This window comes from Notechis scutatus, chromosome 3 (assembly GCF_049901735.1).
Source record: "Notechis scutatus isolate UNSWTSFEM ecotype Mainland chromosome 3, rNotScu1.2, whole genome shotgun sequence".
In the NCBI taxonomy this organism is placed as follows: Eukaryota; Metazoa; Chordata; class Lepidosauria; order Squamata; family Elapidae; genus Notechis; species Notechis scutatus.
In genome coordinates this window covers 60755594-60771026 of record NC_142011.1, presented here as the reverse complement: position 1 = coordinate 60771026, position 15433 = coordinate 60755594, and the positions used below count along the sequence as shown (strand labels likewise).

The window sequence follows — 15433 nt, the reverse complement described above, 5'->3', positions numbered from 1 at the left end:
GAAAATAATTGATAAAACATGGAAGAGTGCCATGACAATAACATCTTTCCAAATGAAACAGTGCTATAAACAATGTTTTGTTTTGTTTTCCTCAATATGGAAATAAATCCATAGGAGTAACATTAAAATACAAGGACAATATGGAAATAAATCTATAGGAGTAATGTTACATTAAAATACAAGGACAATGCCAACATGTACAATAGCTAAGCTAAAAATTGTAGGATATCTTACATTCCATGTTCAACTTTGTAGAGATAGTAGCAAAGATATCAAAAGAAAGAGATTCTTTAACTTCCATATTCAATTTTGATTTCTATATTCTTGTCTGCTCTGACTGCAGGTGTAGCATTTGATAGAGAAAAAAAATATCAGCACAAAGTCAACTTACATATTTTTTTCAAGATTAGTTTTCTCGGTGCCAAATTCTTTTGAGTACAGATTGTGTTGAAATATTTATATATATGGTTGATTGTAGAAGTGAAAATAACCCAATCCAAGTGACAATTCAGTTTAAACCTCAGCACATCTTATTATGCACAATATTTTATGCTATAAAATAATATACTCATTTTATTACCATTTGTGATTTGCTATCTTATTTTCTTCATAACATCAATTAGCTCTCCATTAATAAATAAAAGAAGTTGATCAATTATAACATTGAACTAAAATATATTTAAAAATACGATAGGAATGGTAAAATAAAGAAATATGAAGTGGCATAGCCTCTAAACAGCAGAAAATTAAAAAGTAGGCTGAACAGATCTGAGAGATTACAGAAGAATTTTAATTGTTAAAACAAAATAGAGTTGTGGAAATAAAAAGGTGCTTATCTGATTTTAAAATTAGAGTTGAGGTAAGGTCTTTAAAATTGCAGTCTACACTTGGTTGCATGCCAGCACTTCATCTGAAGAGAGCATCCAAGGACTTTTAAAATCACAGATTTTCAAGACTACGATGAGGAACAACTATCCGTGAAAGGCCTTAAGATCAAAGCCAATTATTTTGACTTTGATCCAATAAAGGACTTGGAATCACTGATTATATTGAAGCAATGACATATGTTTATACTCAGGTAATCCTCAATTTACTGCCATTCACTTAGTGACAACACTGAAAAAAGTTATTTATGGCTGTTTTTCCACACTCATGACCCTTGCAGCATCCCCATGGTCACATGATCAAAATTCAGACGCTGGGCAACTGGTTCAGACATGACTGTTGCTATGTCCCAGGGTCATGTGATCCCCTTTTCCTTCTCGCAAGCAAAATCAATGGAAAAGCCAGATTCACTTAACAACCATGTTACTAACTTAACAACTGCAGTGATTCGCTTAAGAACTCTGGCAAGAAAGATTGTAAAATGGAACAATGCTCACTTAACAACCATCTTGCTTAGCAACAGAAATTTTGGGCTTAAGTCAAGGACTATCTGTAATCTTCCAGTCCCAGCTAACATTTCAACCAATTAAACTTTCTAGACCAGGGGTCTCCAACCTTGGCAACTTTAAGACTTGTGGACTTCAATTCCCACTTCAACTCCGAAAATTCCAGCTTCGCTGGCTGACAAATTCTGGGAGTTGAAGTCCACAAGTCTTAAAGTTGCCAAGGTTGGAGACCCCTGGTCTAGACCATTTTTAAAAGCCGTTCTATGTCTATGTGTACTTCAGGAGTCCAGCTACTGTAGCTGTTACAGTATGTTTCCAGGGAATGTCAGTCCCTCAAAAAGATTTCAGTAAAGTAGATTGGAATTGGTTTACACTGTTTTCTTTCACATTGCACTTGTGCTTTGTAGATGGAACTCTTCAGTCTTCATTGATGTTCCTCTGAAATCAAGTGATGCTACACTTTGTACTATCCCAAGTGGCTACAGAGGTTTCAAGTGGTATCATGCGCCTATAGAGAATGCCAGCTTATCTACAGAAGTCTGTAGCTTGTTTGTAGTCACTCCTATCTGCCCTGCACTCATTCCCTCCACCACCACCTCAATATAATGAGCCCATCAGTCTGGGAAGCTTCATATATTTAATTAAATGGTTTCCAAAGCTAATCTGTTTAAAGTGAACCACAATGATTCAGAATGTGCTGAAATCATTTTAACTACTCATGAAAGCTATTGAAATCCACAATGCACTATTTCTAATTTCCTGTCTTTACCTGAACTATTTCAGAGCCTTTGGCTGGATTCAGATATGGTATTATGCCATATTTCTTTTAAATGAAAATTTTAATTTAAGCATTAGCCACCAATCTGACCAATGTGGTTTAGCCAACATTCCATGGTTAAAAATTCTAGGTTTATAGTTATATTTGAATGGAGCAATGCGGAGAGTGGTAAACCACTGTCCACAGATATTTTTTTCAGGCTCAGAGCAAATGTTTGATCCAATATATGACATATTATTGTAGTAAAATCAATTGATACCCAATAGCACTGATAGTTTGGGCACTGAGTGGATAATGTGGGTGAAAACAGCTTAAAATACTTGGGAAGCATCGTCTCAAATAATAGGTTTTGGACAAAGAAGTTCTGTGTGATTTTTAATGTAGACCAATAGTTGTGCCTTTTAAAACAAGGGCAAATGCAGTCCTCCTGATAATTTGACCAATGTTATTTTGGATCCTAGTTCAGAAGGAGTACAATAGAACTGAGGGAGTATATTTCGATTGACTGGTTCTAGTCAAACAAGAGCACAGCTACACTTTGTACCAGCTGTAGTTTCTAAATTGTCCACAAGGCAAGATTAATATAAAGCAGAGGTGGTATTCAGCAGGTTCTGACCAGTTCTGGAGAACCGGCAGTGGACATTTTGAGTAGTTCAGAGAACTGGCAAATACCACCTCTGACTGGAGATTTTCCCCTGCCACGCCCACCAAGCCATACCAACAGAACTGGTAGTAAAGAAAAATGAATCCTACCATTGATATAAAAGTTATGTTTGATTCAAAATGATAGGTAAATTAGGGAAAATTCATAAAGCCATGCCTGCTACAAGTATAACTTTTTCTTTCAGTTACAGAGCTGAATGTTGGAAAGCTACAAAGTAAGAACTTGGGGTTCTGTATTGAAGGAATAGCCCTTTCTGGAACTGGTTGCACAGTGGCCAGACCATTTTACAACCAAAGAATTTACACTTTGTCAGGTTGAAAAGGTATAACTTACTGCTGACAACATAGTTTCAATTTGTGGATCATTTATATACATTTTTATAGCCACCCAGTCAGTACATGGCTCAGTGATGATGGCCTCCATCATCAACTAACAGTAGTGAATTTCATACCAAGCACATAATAGAAAAACATAAAAACATAAACCAAAACTGAGACATATGCACACAAAGCGCCAAGACAAACACATTCAGTGGATCCTATCACACCCAGACTTGATGTCTGGGGGCAAAAAAACAAACAAACCATGTTTTTAATGCCTTTTAAAAGACAAGGCTTTATGGGGACCAGCCAAATCTCAGGAACAATGCTATTCCAAAGGATAGAGTAATAACAGAGAAAGTACATCTCATCACATTGCCTAAGTGACAGGATTCAGAACATGCCATCTCTCTTAGATCTTAATGAATATGCAAAAATAATTGAAAACAGAGAATCCCACAATATTCAGATATTAGATAGATAGATAGATAGATAGATAGATAGATAGATAGATAGATAGATAGATAGATAGATAGATGGATGGATGGATGGATGGATGGATGGATGGATGGATGGATGGATGGATGGATGGATGGATGGATGGATAGATAGATGATAGATAGATAGATAGATAGATAGATAGATAGATAGATAGATAGATAGATAATAGATAGGTAGGTACGTAGGTAGGTAGTGAGGCGGTCTAGAGGTGGAGCTCTTGCCTCACAATCAGGAGACTGTGAGTTCAATCTTAGATAGGGGCAGATATTTCTCTCTCTGGGCACACTGAGAATATATCTGCTGCAAAAAAAACCTCCTCATTGGTGACAGGAAGGGCATCTAGCCAGTAAACACTCAGCTCCATTCAGTTGCCCAGACTTCACCTTGCAAGGAATTATGGGGTCATTTAAAAAAGGATGATTATGATGAAGAGAGAGTGAGATAGGCAGACAGACATCATATAGTGTTAACTCTTAGTTGTAGATTTTTTTTCTAGGAGTATCATATATGTTTCCAGTAGCCCTTCATTCTTCCAACAGTACATCTATCACAACTGTAACTGAGCCCATCCACTTTACTGCTGGTCTTCCTATTCTCTTTCTCTACCTTTGTTAATATTACAGCATTTGCTAGAGAGCTAGTTCTTGGCATAATTAGAACTCTGGGTTCAGTTGTTCAGTGATTGATTTGTTTGTTTTCTTGTCTATCGTGGTATTGTCCAACACTAAAGTTCAAAAGCATCAATGCTCTTTTTATCCTGCTTCTTCAAAGTCCTTTATCTAAATATGTAAGTATAGATACATATATATTCAAATCTATAAATCTATAAAAACACCTGATGAAAAGCAGTAGTTCTATTCAAGTTCAAGACTGTTGTATCTTGTGTAGAAGTTGGCTAGCCATATCATTATTATATCCAATGTAATTAATTTTTACTTGTTCCTGAATATTGCAGGAATCAAAGCACAAAAGTGCAGAATAGTTACATATTAAACTTATAGGTTGACCCTAATACACTATGGTTTAAGTGGCTGCTTTATATTTCTTGTCCATTTCTCATCTAATAAGGTAATGCAGCTCAGGATATATTTACAAAACTGCCAGTAAATTAGTATTTTCAAAGACAAGACAAAACATATCTACTGAAAAGAAACAGAGTGAAGCAGAGGCAAATAAGTACTAAAGAAGCCCATGCAATTCACAATTTGTGTCAAATTATGTTGAAAAGAATTCCCTATGTATACATATAGTCTCAAAATAACACTTTTGTGAGTTCATGGCAATAAAAAGAATTTATCAGTGTAATATAAACTGCCCTCTCTTAAAAAAAAAAAAGGAGAGAAAAAAAATCTTGCTATCAAAATAAAAATTATACTTCTATCAAGGAATGCTGGAAGTGGCCCAGTATCTATGGAAGATAATGGCTTCGAAAGAGTATCTTAAAGTTCATTATTTATTATCTAAATACAATGCTTATATTGTCGATATTTGAATGTAAGTGAGGAAAGAACTCATTACTGGTAGTCCTCAAGTTAGTTCTGGTCAGTTGAGTCCAGAATTTTGGTTGTTAAGTGGCGGTTATTAAGTGAGTCATGTCCAATTTTACAAGTTGTTTTAATAATTCTTAAGGGAATCACTTCAATTAAGTGACTCCTGTGGTCGTTAAGTGAGTTTGACATCTCCCATTGACTTTGCTTCTCAGAAGATGCCTGGGAAAGTCACAAATAATGGTCACATGAATGCAGGACATTGTAACTGTCATACATACATAGTGGTTGCCAAGTGCCCAAATTTTGATCTTGGGGATGCTGTCATAGTCTTAACTGCAAGGAACGGTTGTCACATTTTTGAGTGCCTTTGTAAGTTCAAACAGTCACTAAATGAATGGTTGTGAGTCAAGGACTACCTGTATGCTTAAGTATGTTTTTTAATATCATGAAGCAATTTATGATATTAAAATGCTTACTAATACAATGTACACACATTTCCATTGTACTAAGATTGAAATCATGATGAATGAAAGCTATACTCCTTTGGGGTATATGGAGAATACCAACTGACAGTAAAATCTTCAGGTGTGACTCTTTGCCTTTATCATGGCCACTGTATGGGAACATTTCAAGTATCATTATCTGTCCACATTTCCTTGGATGAATGCACTGCCTGTTCTGTAGTCTCTTAAACTTTGAATTAATATGTATCTATGTTGATTATAGGTACAGTAAGGAGGAAAGCTCATGGTATAAGTGTCTTTGATGCAATAAAGCTAAGAGGCCTTGGAAGAGCAGAGGTTGTGTTTAATATCTGAATTTCTCTATCCTATTTCACACATCACTTCTTGACAAATCAACTTATTTTGCAGTCCCAAGGCAAGCAGATATCACCCTTCTTCTGCAACAGCTGCCCCCCTTGTCATTGAGCATGTACGGTTGTCTTCGTCTTCAGCACCTCCTCCTGCCAATGAAGAAGATAGCCTTCCTCCACACCTCCTGTTACCAGATAGCATCAGCCAGCTAGAAGAATTTGGACGGCAGAAAAACTGGCACAAGAAACAATATAAAATCCACCGCCAAAGGCAATTCAATGATCTATGGGTCCGGATAGAAGAAGGGTAAGTATCATGTGCTTATTTCCAGTAACCCTGTCATTCATGCTGCTTTGAAAGGACAAGACTCCTTAGGTCCACATGGAAAACTCTTGTAATTTAATCTCCTTAATTCATGACAGGGCTATAACATCTGTAAGAAACTCTGCAGATATACATTGTTTCTAGATTCAGAGCATTCTCAACCGCTTCATGTAACCTTTATTGCTGTCTGTGTAAAATCAGGGGCAAGAAGACAAGACAATCAACAGAGCATAAGGACTCTCAATTATAAATCTTTTGATAATTATTATTTACCTGTGAAGGTAAATAATAATTGATGTGTGTCCCCAGCTTCCTATAATGCTGAAGTCTTTATTTTTGTATTTCTGTTTCTTAAATCTCAGGAGCAAAGTTTCCTTTCCTTCCCAGCACGTGTGTTCTCCACTTGAAAGGATAAGAATGCAAAAAATATATATGACATTTTTGTAGCATGTGGACAATAGATAATACCAAAAGAAAACATCATTACTATTAAAGTGCTTTGGTAAATCTTTTAGCTTAAACATTTGCACAGAGAGAGGGGGGAGGGAGAGAGAGGGTTGGGGAGAGGGAGTGAGGAAGGAGGGAGAGGGAGGGAGGGAGAGAAACAGAGGGAGGGAGGGAGGGAGAGGGAGAGATGTACAAGGAGTGATTAAAGGCAATTGCAATAAACTGCACTAATTGTGCTAGAATTTCAGACATTTTGCCCTTCCTTTTTAGGCAGTGTATTTATTTTTATTTATTTATTTGATTTATCAATCATTTACAAGATAATAGGTATAAGTATATACATAGTTATGAAGAGAGAGAGAGAGAGAGAGAGAGAGAGCAGAACTCTCTGTCATGATGAATATTTAATTATACTAAGTTGATCCTGCAAGGTGAGTTTTGCTATTGTGAATTCATGAACTGTGCTGTTTGTGTGTACTCTCACTTCCCCCAAAAGCTATGAAGCTGTGAAGTTTCTATCAAAGGCCATGGGGAGGTGTATACATGTGCATATGTTATCTGCCCTGATTCTGCATCAGGTTCATTCATTGAAGTCTTAATTCAAACATCGTGGCATTGGTCCTTCATATTTGCAAACTTCCCTGTTTTCAGGAGCTCTGCCTATGCTTATTTATCAGCCCTTCAGTTCTTTATGCTCAATATGCAAAGGTTCTTAGAGCTGTGGAGAATAGAGAGATGCTGAAACTTCCATATGTTTCCTTTTCCTAAATACCTTTTGAACCCTCACCTGTACAAAATGAATGACTGCACAGGACTGGGCACAAAGAAGGGCCTTCAGATTATTTTTGGATATGATTGCCCAGTTTTGGATGTCAGATTGAAACCTACTCATCTCTTGAATATTTCAGCTCAATATATATACTCCATACATTTCTCAGTTCTCATAATATAATTGTGCAAGATACACCAAAACCTGAAACAAGGAGAAGGTGGAGAAGGCACAGCGCAAGTTTCAAATGGAGTATGTTTATCTTAGTTTGCTTCTCAACTTTAGAACAAGGGCATCAGAGAGTGGCATGGACATTTTTATTCTGTCAAGGATTTGCAAATGTTTTCCCTATATTTTGGGGATCCAAAGGCCCAGTGACATGGTGACATCATGAAAAAAGACAGTACATCACTTGGGATGCCTGTAACTTTCGCAAAAGGGCATTTTTTGGCCTTTAAAATAGATTATGCCTACCCAAAGGAATAGAAGTTGGTTTTCTTTCCAGAAATCAGTAGGAAGTTGTATCTCTGATGTAGAGCCCCATTTCAAAATTGCTCAAGAATGCCCAGATCATATGTAATGGAATCCACTTGAATGGATAGGACCATTTCTCCATTACTTAAAAGCCCCAGGGAAGGTATGGTTGATGTTCACAACATGAGTGCAACACTTGTCATGAGAGAGAAGAGGAGCAATGCTTTGAAAGACTGGATGAGACTTTTATAAAATAAATGATTACCTTACTATCCTAGTTATATTTACATAATAAGTAAGGTCTTCTTCGGGTCAAGGTTGACTCTTGGGGACTTCGTGGTCACATCCATGTAGTTGTGTTGGCAACAAGGTGGAAAGGAAATGAGTTGCCATTGCTTTATTCTGGGATGTTTTTAAAAACAATGATGTGAGCAAAAGAGGAATTAGGAAAAACACCCTCAACCTAGTCAAGTTTGATTATGTAGTCTTGTGAGCACTCCGTAAATTACATGTACATAAATTAAATTACATATTCATGTAACACCATGCACATAACACCATGCATATAAATCAACTATTGGAAAAGGATCATATCTACATCTTAGTTGTATCAGCACAATCCTGCCCAGGCTCATGAGGCTGCACCTGTGCAAGTAGTGCAACAGCTGTTCTTGGGAGACCTAGTTTCCTGATAGATATGATAAACGAAGATAAAACATGCAGGTAAAATAATGGAAGAGCATAAACAATAGAATAGAATTCTTTATTGGCCAAGTGTGATTGGACACACGAGGATTTGTCTTGGTGCAAATGCTCTCAGTGTACATAAAAGAAAAGATACATTAATCAAGAGTCAAGAATCATAAGGTACAACACTTAATAATAGTCATAAGGTACAATAAGCAATCAAATCACACTAGAAAACAGTCCATATAGATCGTAAGGATACAAGCGACAAAGTTACAGTCATACAGTCACAAGTGTGAGGGGATGACTGATAAGGAGTGATGAGAAGATTAATAGTAATAATGCAGACTTTGTAAATAAATTGACAATGTCTAAATCTCTCTTTCCATGCATGGCTTTTGCTTGAGATTTTTTTTATGTCTTATGTTAATAATCAAGGCATGCCAAATATATTAATTAAATCTTCTAAACAAATATTTTAAGAAAATAAGCCGCTGTTTGAATCGCGAGGTCTCAGTAAAATCTCAGTTTTAAAAAAATCATGCCAATAGATTTTTTTCCCCTTTTCTTTTGTTTCCCAAGTAAGCAATTTTCTCATTCTGACTTTAGTTTTTGTTCCAATTCTAAATCATCCTATACTTCTTTTGTTAAAATATTGTCTAGTAAATATTCCTATGAAAGTTTGGGAATTGGAAAAATGGGGAAACAGTCAGATGTCTTAAAGCAGAGGTCTCCAACCTTGGCAACTTTAAGACTTGTAGTGTTCAACTCCCAGAATTCTTCAGCCAGCTGGCTGAGGAGTTCTGGGAGTTGAAGTCCTCAAGTCTTAAAGTTGCCAAGGTTGGAGACCCCCGTCCTAAAGTGACCCACATGAAAGCCTTATCCTATCATTTCTCCATTAGTATTGCATACTAACGCAATACTTAGGTAACTTCATTCCTTTCTTTTACTATCCCAATAATTTATATATGACTTTGAATCCAAAAAGTGCTTTATCTCTCTTAGATATTCTTTTTTACATGTTCCCAAAATCATGAATAATTGTGGGAGGAGGGCTCTGATCTGTTTACATGTTAGTAGCCTTATAGTTTAAACATAATTAATTTAAAACTGGTTCACATTTTCCAGAAAGGAAATCAGTATACTATGGGGAAAAGGAAAGCAACACGGAACTCATAATTGTGTGAAATAGATACAGTGGGTTACAACATATGTTTAAATTTCAGTAGTAGGTTTTTTACAGTGTTTAAAGCATGACCCTTCAGAATGTTGCCTCTCCAACAAGGAGAAAAGATGATTAAAAGAATGGGGCCTCTACTCTTTCAAGACATGGAGAACAGCTTCACATATTTCACTACAATGCTTCATCCTTTGGGGCTATCAAGTCTCTTGCAAGTATGGCAACTGGATATGCAATTAATGTGAAATAACTTGCATGGTGACAAATCAATTGATTGAGTGAGAGATTGTGTGCCATCAAATCTTAGTGACCACACATATAAATGTTCTCCACAACAATCTGTCCCTAACTTGGTCCTTCGGGTCTTCATCACCACTATAACTGAGCTCATCCACCTTGCTATTGGCTGTCCTCCTCTCTTTCCTTTCACCTCTTCTACTATGAGAGCCTTTTCTAAACAAATGTGTGTGAAAAACCAGACCAATTCTCGAATACAGCTCGTCCACATGGAACCTACACTGTATATTGGACATTAACACAATTGAGTGGGTTCAGAGTTATTTCTCAAGAAAAATACTCCACTCCTCTACTCACAATAGAATTTCCTATGCCTCCAGGCTTGAAATTTTGGGTTTGGACAATCTGGAACTGTGCCACCTGCAGTCCGATCTAAGCATAGTTCAAAAAAATTGTCTACTATAACATGCTGCCAGTCAACAACTTCTTCAGCTTCAACCACAATAATACACGGGGAAATAATTGATACAAACTTAAGGTAAACCGCTCCAAACTTGATTGCAGAAAATATGAGCAATAGAGTAGTTAACACCTGGAATGCTCTACCCGACTCCATTGTTACAGCCTCAAACCCTCAAAGCTTCAATCACAAACTGCCTACCGTGGACCTCACTCCATTCTTAAGAGGTCCTTAAAGGGGGCGTGCATAAGCTCACCAACGTGCCTACTGTCCCTGTCCTACTGTCCCCATTTATCGGTATTTACTTCCTTTGTTCATGTTCATACTTATACTTGTTATCTTATACATGTTTGACAAACAAATAATAAAAAAACTCTTCCAATGAATAACATTAGTGATATCATTTCAGTTAGATCCTAGCAATAAATCAGCATTTTAAAAATGAAATTTTGATCTGTACAACACAAGGATTCTCAAAATTTTCAGGGCCACAACTGACTGCTGTGGGCTTTAGCAGACAAAATAAAGAACAAAGCCAAAGCTTTGTTCAACTCTCTTAGATTATTTGGAATGCTAATAATTCCTAATAATCTAAGGGGAGAAGAATACATTGTTTCTTCAAGGTCTGTCCCATTTAAACACCTCTTCTGAGCAATGAACAAGAAGGAAATGTGCTCTTGAGAATTGGCTTTTTATCAAATTTGCTTTTTGCCTCAAGTTTATGCTGTTGCAAAAAGATAATAATATAGAATATGCACAGCCAAGACAGCCAAATACTCCTTAACTCCCACATAAGAGAAAGATAAAAGATCTGTGAACAGAACTCCTGTTACAATAGCAGAATTTGAAGCTCATTTCAACTTGTGTTTCCAAATATAGTCATTTAGCTTCATATTAATTAAGTAGCCTTAAATAACTTCATAGTGAAATAGTTTTTGTCTCTGCTTAGGGATGAGATTTGCCCCGTATGGTGCCTCTCAGAGATGTCAGTCAGTTAGGGAATGCAGTTAGACCTTTTTGTATGACAGTCTTTTAACTATCCAGACTTTATACCTATCCAGAATTCCTTCTGCCTTGTCTAGCTGAGAAAAATTGATAAACTAAATGATACATACAGAAAGAGTCTACTCTCAAAGCAGAGACTTGGATGAAAAATTGGGTTGATTGTTTGGAAAACCTTGGGATCCACTGTAGTAATAAGTCATAGTATATGGTATTGTAAAGAGATGTTTCCAAAATATTACAAAAAGAATCAAAGTGTTTTTGGGAGGGCAAAAGGGAGAGTTAACGTTGTTCTGTGTTGTCTGAGGACCACACAGGCACTTCATGAAAATCCACGATATTTTTCAGCCCCATCAGCCTGAGCAGTTGTAGCAACTTCAGAATTGTTTTGCTTTTTATTACAAAGAATGAACTATCATTTCCTGACAGACTGTTTTTAATAAGGATGAAATTCTTTTTGCCAAATTAAAAAAAAACCCTCTCACATCTTTAATTCATTAGATTGGAGATGGAATAATCATTCCAAGCACATGCTTCAAAAGTTATTAGATTTTTCAAGGCATTCACCCCTCTGCAGTTGTCTGAAACAGTAAATCTAAGCACCAGTTTTTGTCAGTGGAGACTATCTTTCAAATATATACAGTAGTATTTCATTTTCATAATCTAGCTAAGCGGGGAGGGAATGTCTTGGCAAAGTATGTTCAATAAGAACAGACCTATTGTCTATTGAAAGGTGTGGGGTCTTTTTCATCTGGAGTATCTCAAAAATAATAATGTTAGTGACCCCACATGATAGTTTTAGATCTATCTAGACCTCTATTGAAACGCTTGTGGGCTGTGCTAAGAAAAAACTAGGTGTTTTCTGGGACAAAATTTAAAATCAATCCCCTTTCCATTGGAAATGCCAAATAGTCAATGTCAAAACCATAACTACATAATTTTCAGATGAATTTGCAAATGAGAAAACTCTAAGCCTTTTTCTCTATTTTGTTTCTTTTTATGACCTATCTTGTTTCTTAATTCTTCTTTTTATTCTGAAGTTTCTCCCAAATGCATTCTTCAACTCTTTCCCATGTCCCTCATATAGTTTAACATACAGTTGTATTTGCTGAGGGAAAGGGGCTATTATTCAAGTAAACACTGCCAGGATACTGCTATTAAAGATTGTTGAAGAGGTTTTTTTGTGGAATTAAAAAAATGACACTGCTATTATTGCAAATGAAGTGCAAATGAAGATTATTTCATGCCAACAGAAGGCAGAATGTAGCAGAGTTTCATTCTGATGAACCTGATTAGAACATATATGGACTTGATTTGAACCACGACAAACCAGATCTGTAGATAACATCAGGAAGAAGAAGCACAAAAAACACTACCCACTGTTGCCAGAAAACTGCCTCAGTCAGCAGGAGTTGAGTTCAACTAAAGGATGACTTTTTCCATTGCCACAGTAGACTGTATTGTTTATTTCTATCTTAAACATAAAAAATGTCATTTCTTATATTACCCCTTCCCTGTGACAACTATGAGGGGAAAGTAATTATGTGTGGCCATTTTTTTTATTCAAAAGATTAGTGAGACTTTTTATTTTGAGGAGTCCTTGCTGTGCTCTCTGAGCTAGCTTGCTTTCTTGCAGATGTTTCATTACTCTAACTAGGTAATATCTTCACTAGCACTGATGATGTTACCTAGTTGGATAATGAAACGTCTGCAAGAAAACAAGCAAGCTCAGAGAGCACCAAGGACCCTTTATTTCAACCCTGAGCTACAAATATTCTCCTTTATTGGTACTCTTTATTTTATTTGACTCTGCACCAGTTAAAATGGAATGAATATCCAAAATATTATTTATTTTTCCCAACTCACCTGAACAGAATTAAATGGAATAATATTTTCTTCATGTGTTTTTTTGTAGCACAACCACCATGCCTTCTGATATCAGAATGACGGATGGACTCATCTCTGTCAACCCATCTATTTGGTTCTCAAACCAGGTGGAGCAACAGCCACACCCAGACCTTGCATTCCACCATCACCTCAAAAGCTGTGCCTTTGAAAGCACCATAGCATCACTTTGCATTGTCTCCGTGCTCACAGCAATGGCTTATGTTCTTTTAGATCTACTGAATCCTTCCTGACAAAAGAAGGTCTTTGAGGTGCAATATCCAAAAAGGGAAAGCAGATAACATTCACCTGATAATATATCTTCTCAATTCCTTGCTTTACCTGGGCCTTTCAAGCTAAGAAGTGCTAGCACTACTAACTGGTATAAGACTTTCTTGCCCAGATGGGTTTTTTAAAAAAAAAACACTAAAGCTTTATTTTGTACATTAACTTAACATCTTCTTTTTGAAGAAGGATCTTTATTTCCCATACTGCTATGGGGTCTGTAAAATATACATGTTATATACATGTTTTATATATATATATAAATATATATATATAAATATAAAAAGAAGAAAAAATAATGTATTTATTGAACTGACATTTTGGTCCTTGCAAATATTAACTCCATCATTCAGCCAATAAAACAGCATAATGCTGTGGATACTCAAATTCAGAGGTATTAGGGTTCCATGGATTGTTTAAATTACCTATTACTATCTATTACCTGCTGTAGTTTGAAGTCAAGGGACTTTCATACTCTACTATTTTCTGAGAAGCTAAATTATTTTCACATGCTTCTGGGTGAGACAGAATAGTTCAACTAATTGCCTTAAGATAATTATGGGACAATAATTGCTAATAGACATGCTTCTCTTATTCTACAGATATATTTTGTACTATCTTCAAATGTAAAAGATGTTTCATCTAAGTAATATGGCACAGAAATAATTATTTGAGCCAGGGTGGTGCAGTAATTAGAATACAGTACTGCAGGCTACTTCTGCTGAGTGCCAGCAGTTCAATTTAGCAGTTCAAATCTCACCAGGCTCAAGGTTGGTTCAGCCTTCCATCCTTCCGTGGTTGATAAAATGAGGACCCAGATTGTTGGGGGCAATATGCTGACTCTGTAAACCGCTTAGAAAGGGCTGTAAAACACTGTAAAATGGTATATAGGTCTAAATGCTATTGCTATAGCTATGAGAAAATTGACATTTTCCCCATGTTTTCCTTTGCCAGAGGTTTTAAATCTTTCCTATGCAGCCAGCACAATAGAAATACATTTTTTCTTTAAAACTAAAATGGAAACTATGATTACTCAAAGAAACAGATAAAGAATAAGGCTAGTGCTAATTTGTTCTGTCTTTCCTCTATCTCCTTTTGCATATTCCAACTCAATTAGTTGTTGCTGCTTTTTTTTCAATACCCCAAAGCATATTTTTCTTTTACATTCAAATTTGCAAGTTATGGTTCACTCTTATTCTCTGTTTAAACATGTGAACTACCTAACTAAGGCTTGAAGGATTAGAGTGCAATTACAAATTTATAGTAATTCTGCCTTATAACTATCATAATTTTATTAATGTACTTCTTTTAAAGTAGCCTGATCATTTATTAATTATCACCCCACTTTTGATCCTACTGTGTTAGGGGTATTGGACTACAAAGATTCCCAACCAAAATTTCTAGAGACCCCCTAAGTTGAAGAAGACTTGTTTATATGGATGTTACATTTCCTTAGCAGACCTTGTGAAAGGCATGGTTCCCAATACAGCAAAGATTTCGTCCATTAGCAGTTGCAAAAATGATCAACAAAGTCATAATGCATAGTTTCAAAGGACAAATCAGGCAAATCATATGCTGTTCAAAATAAAGTTTAAGCGGTCAACTGATAATGTATGGAAAGAAAATAAATACGGATTCATATATTATACAAAATCAGACATCCTGATTGCCATCCTGATATTTATTTGTATAATTGTTGATTTAGAATATTCTGATGGGGGCAGG

General features: G+C 36.1%; 1 protein-coding gene across 1 annotated transcript in view; it reads left to right on the top strand.

Moving 5' to 3' along the window:
- TRABD2B (TraB domain containing 2B) overlaps positions 1 to 13847 on the top strand; it is a 254239-nt gene extending 240392 nt beyond the window's left edge. The window contains exons 6-7 of the mRNA XM_087960234.1: positions 6017 to 6265; positions 13455 to 13847. Coding sequence (XP_087816360.1) covers positions 6017 to 6265; positions 13455 to 13677 — 472 coding nt within the window. The 3' untranslated portion in view covers positions 13678 to 13847. The remainder of the gene's footprint in view (positions 1 to 6016; positions 6266 to 13454) is intronic.
- Positions 13848 to 15433: the final 1586 nt, after the last annotated feature.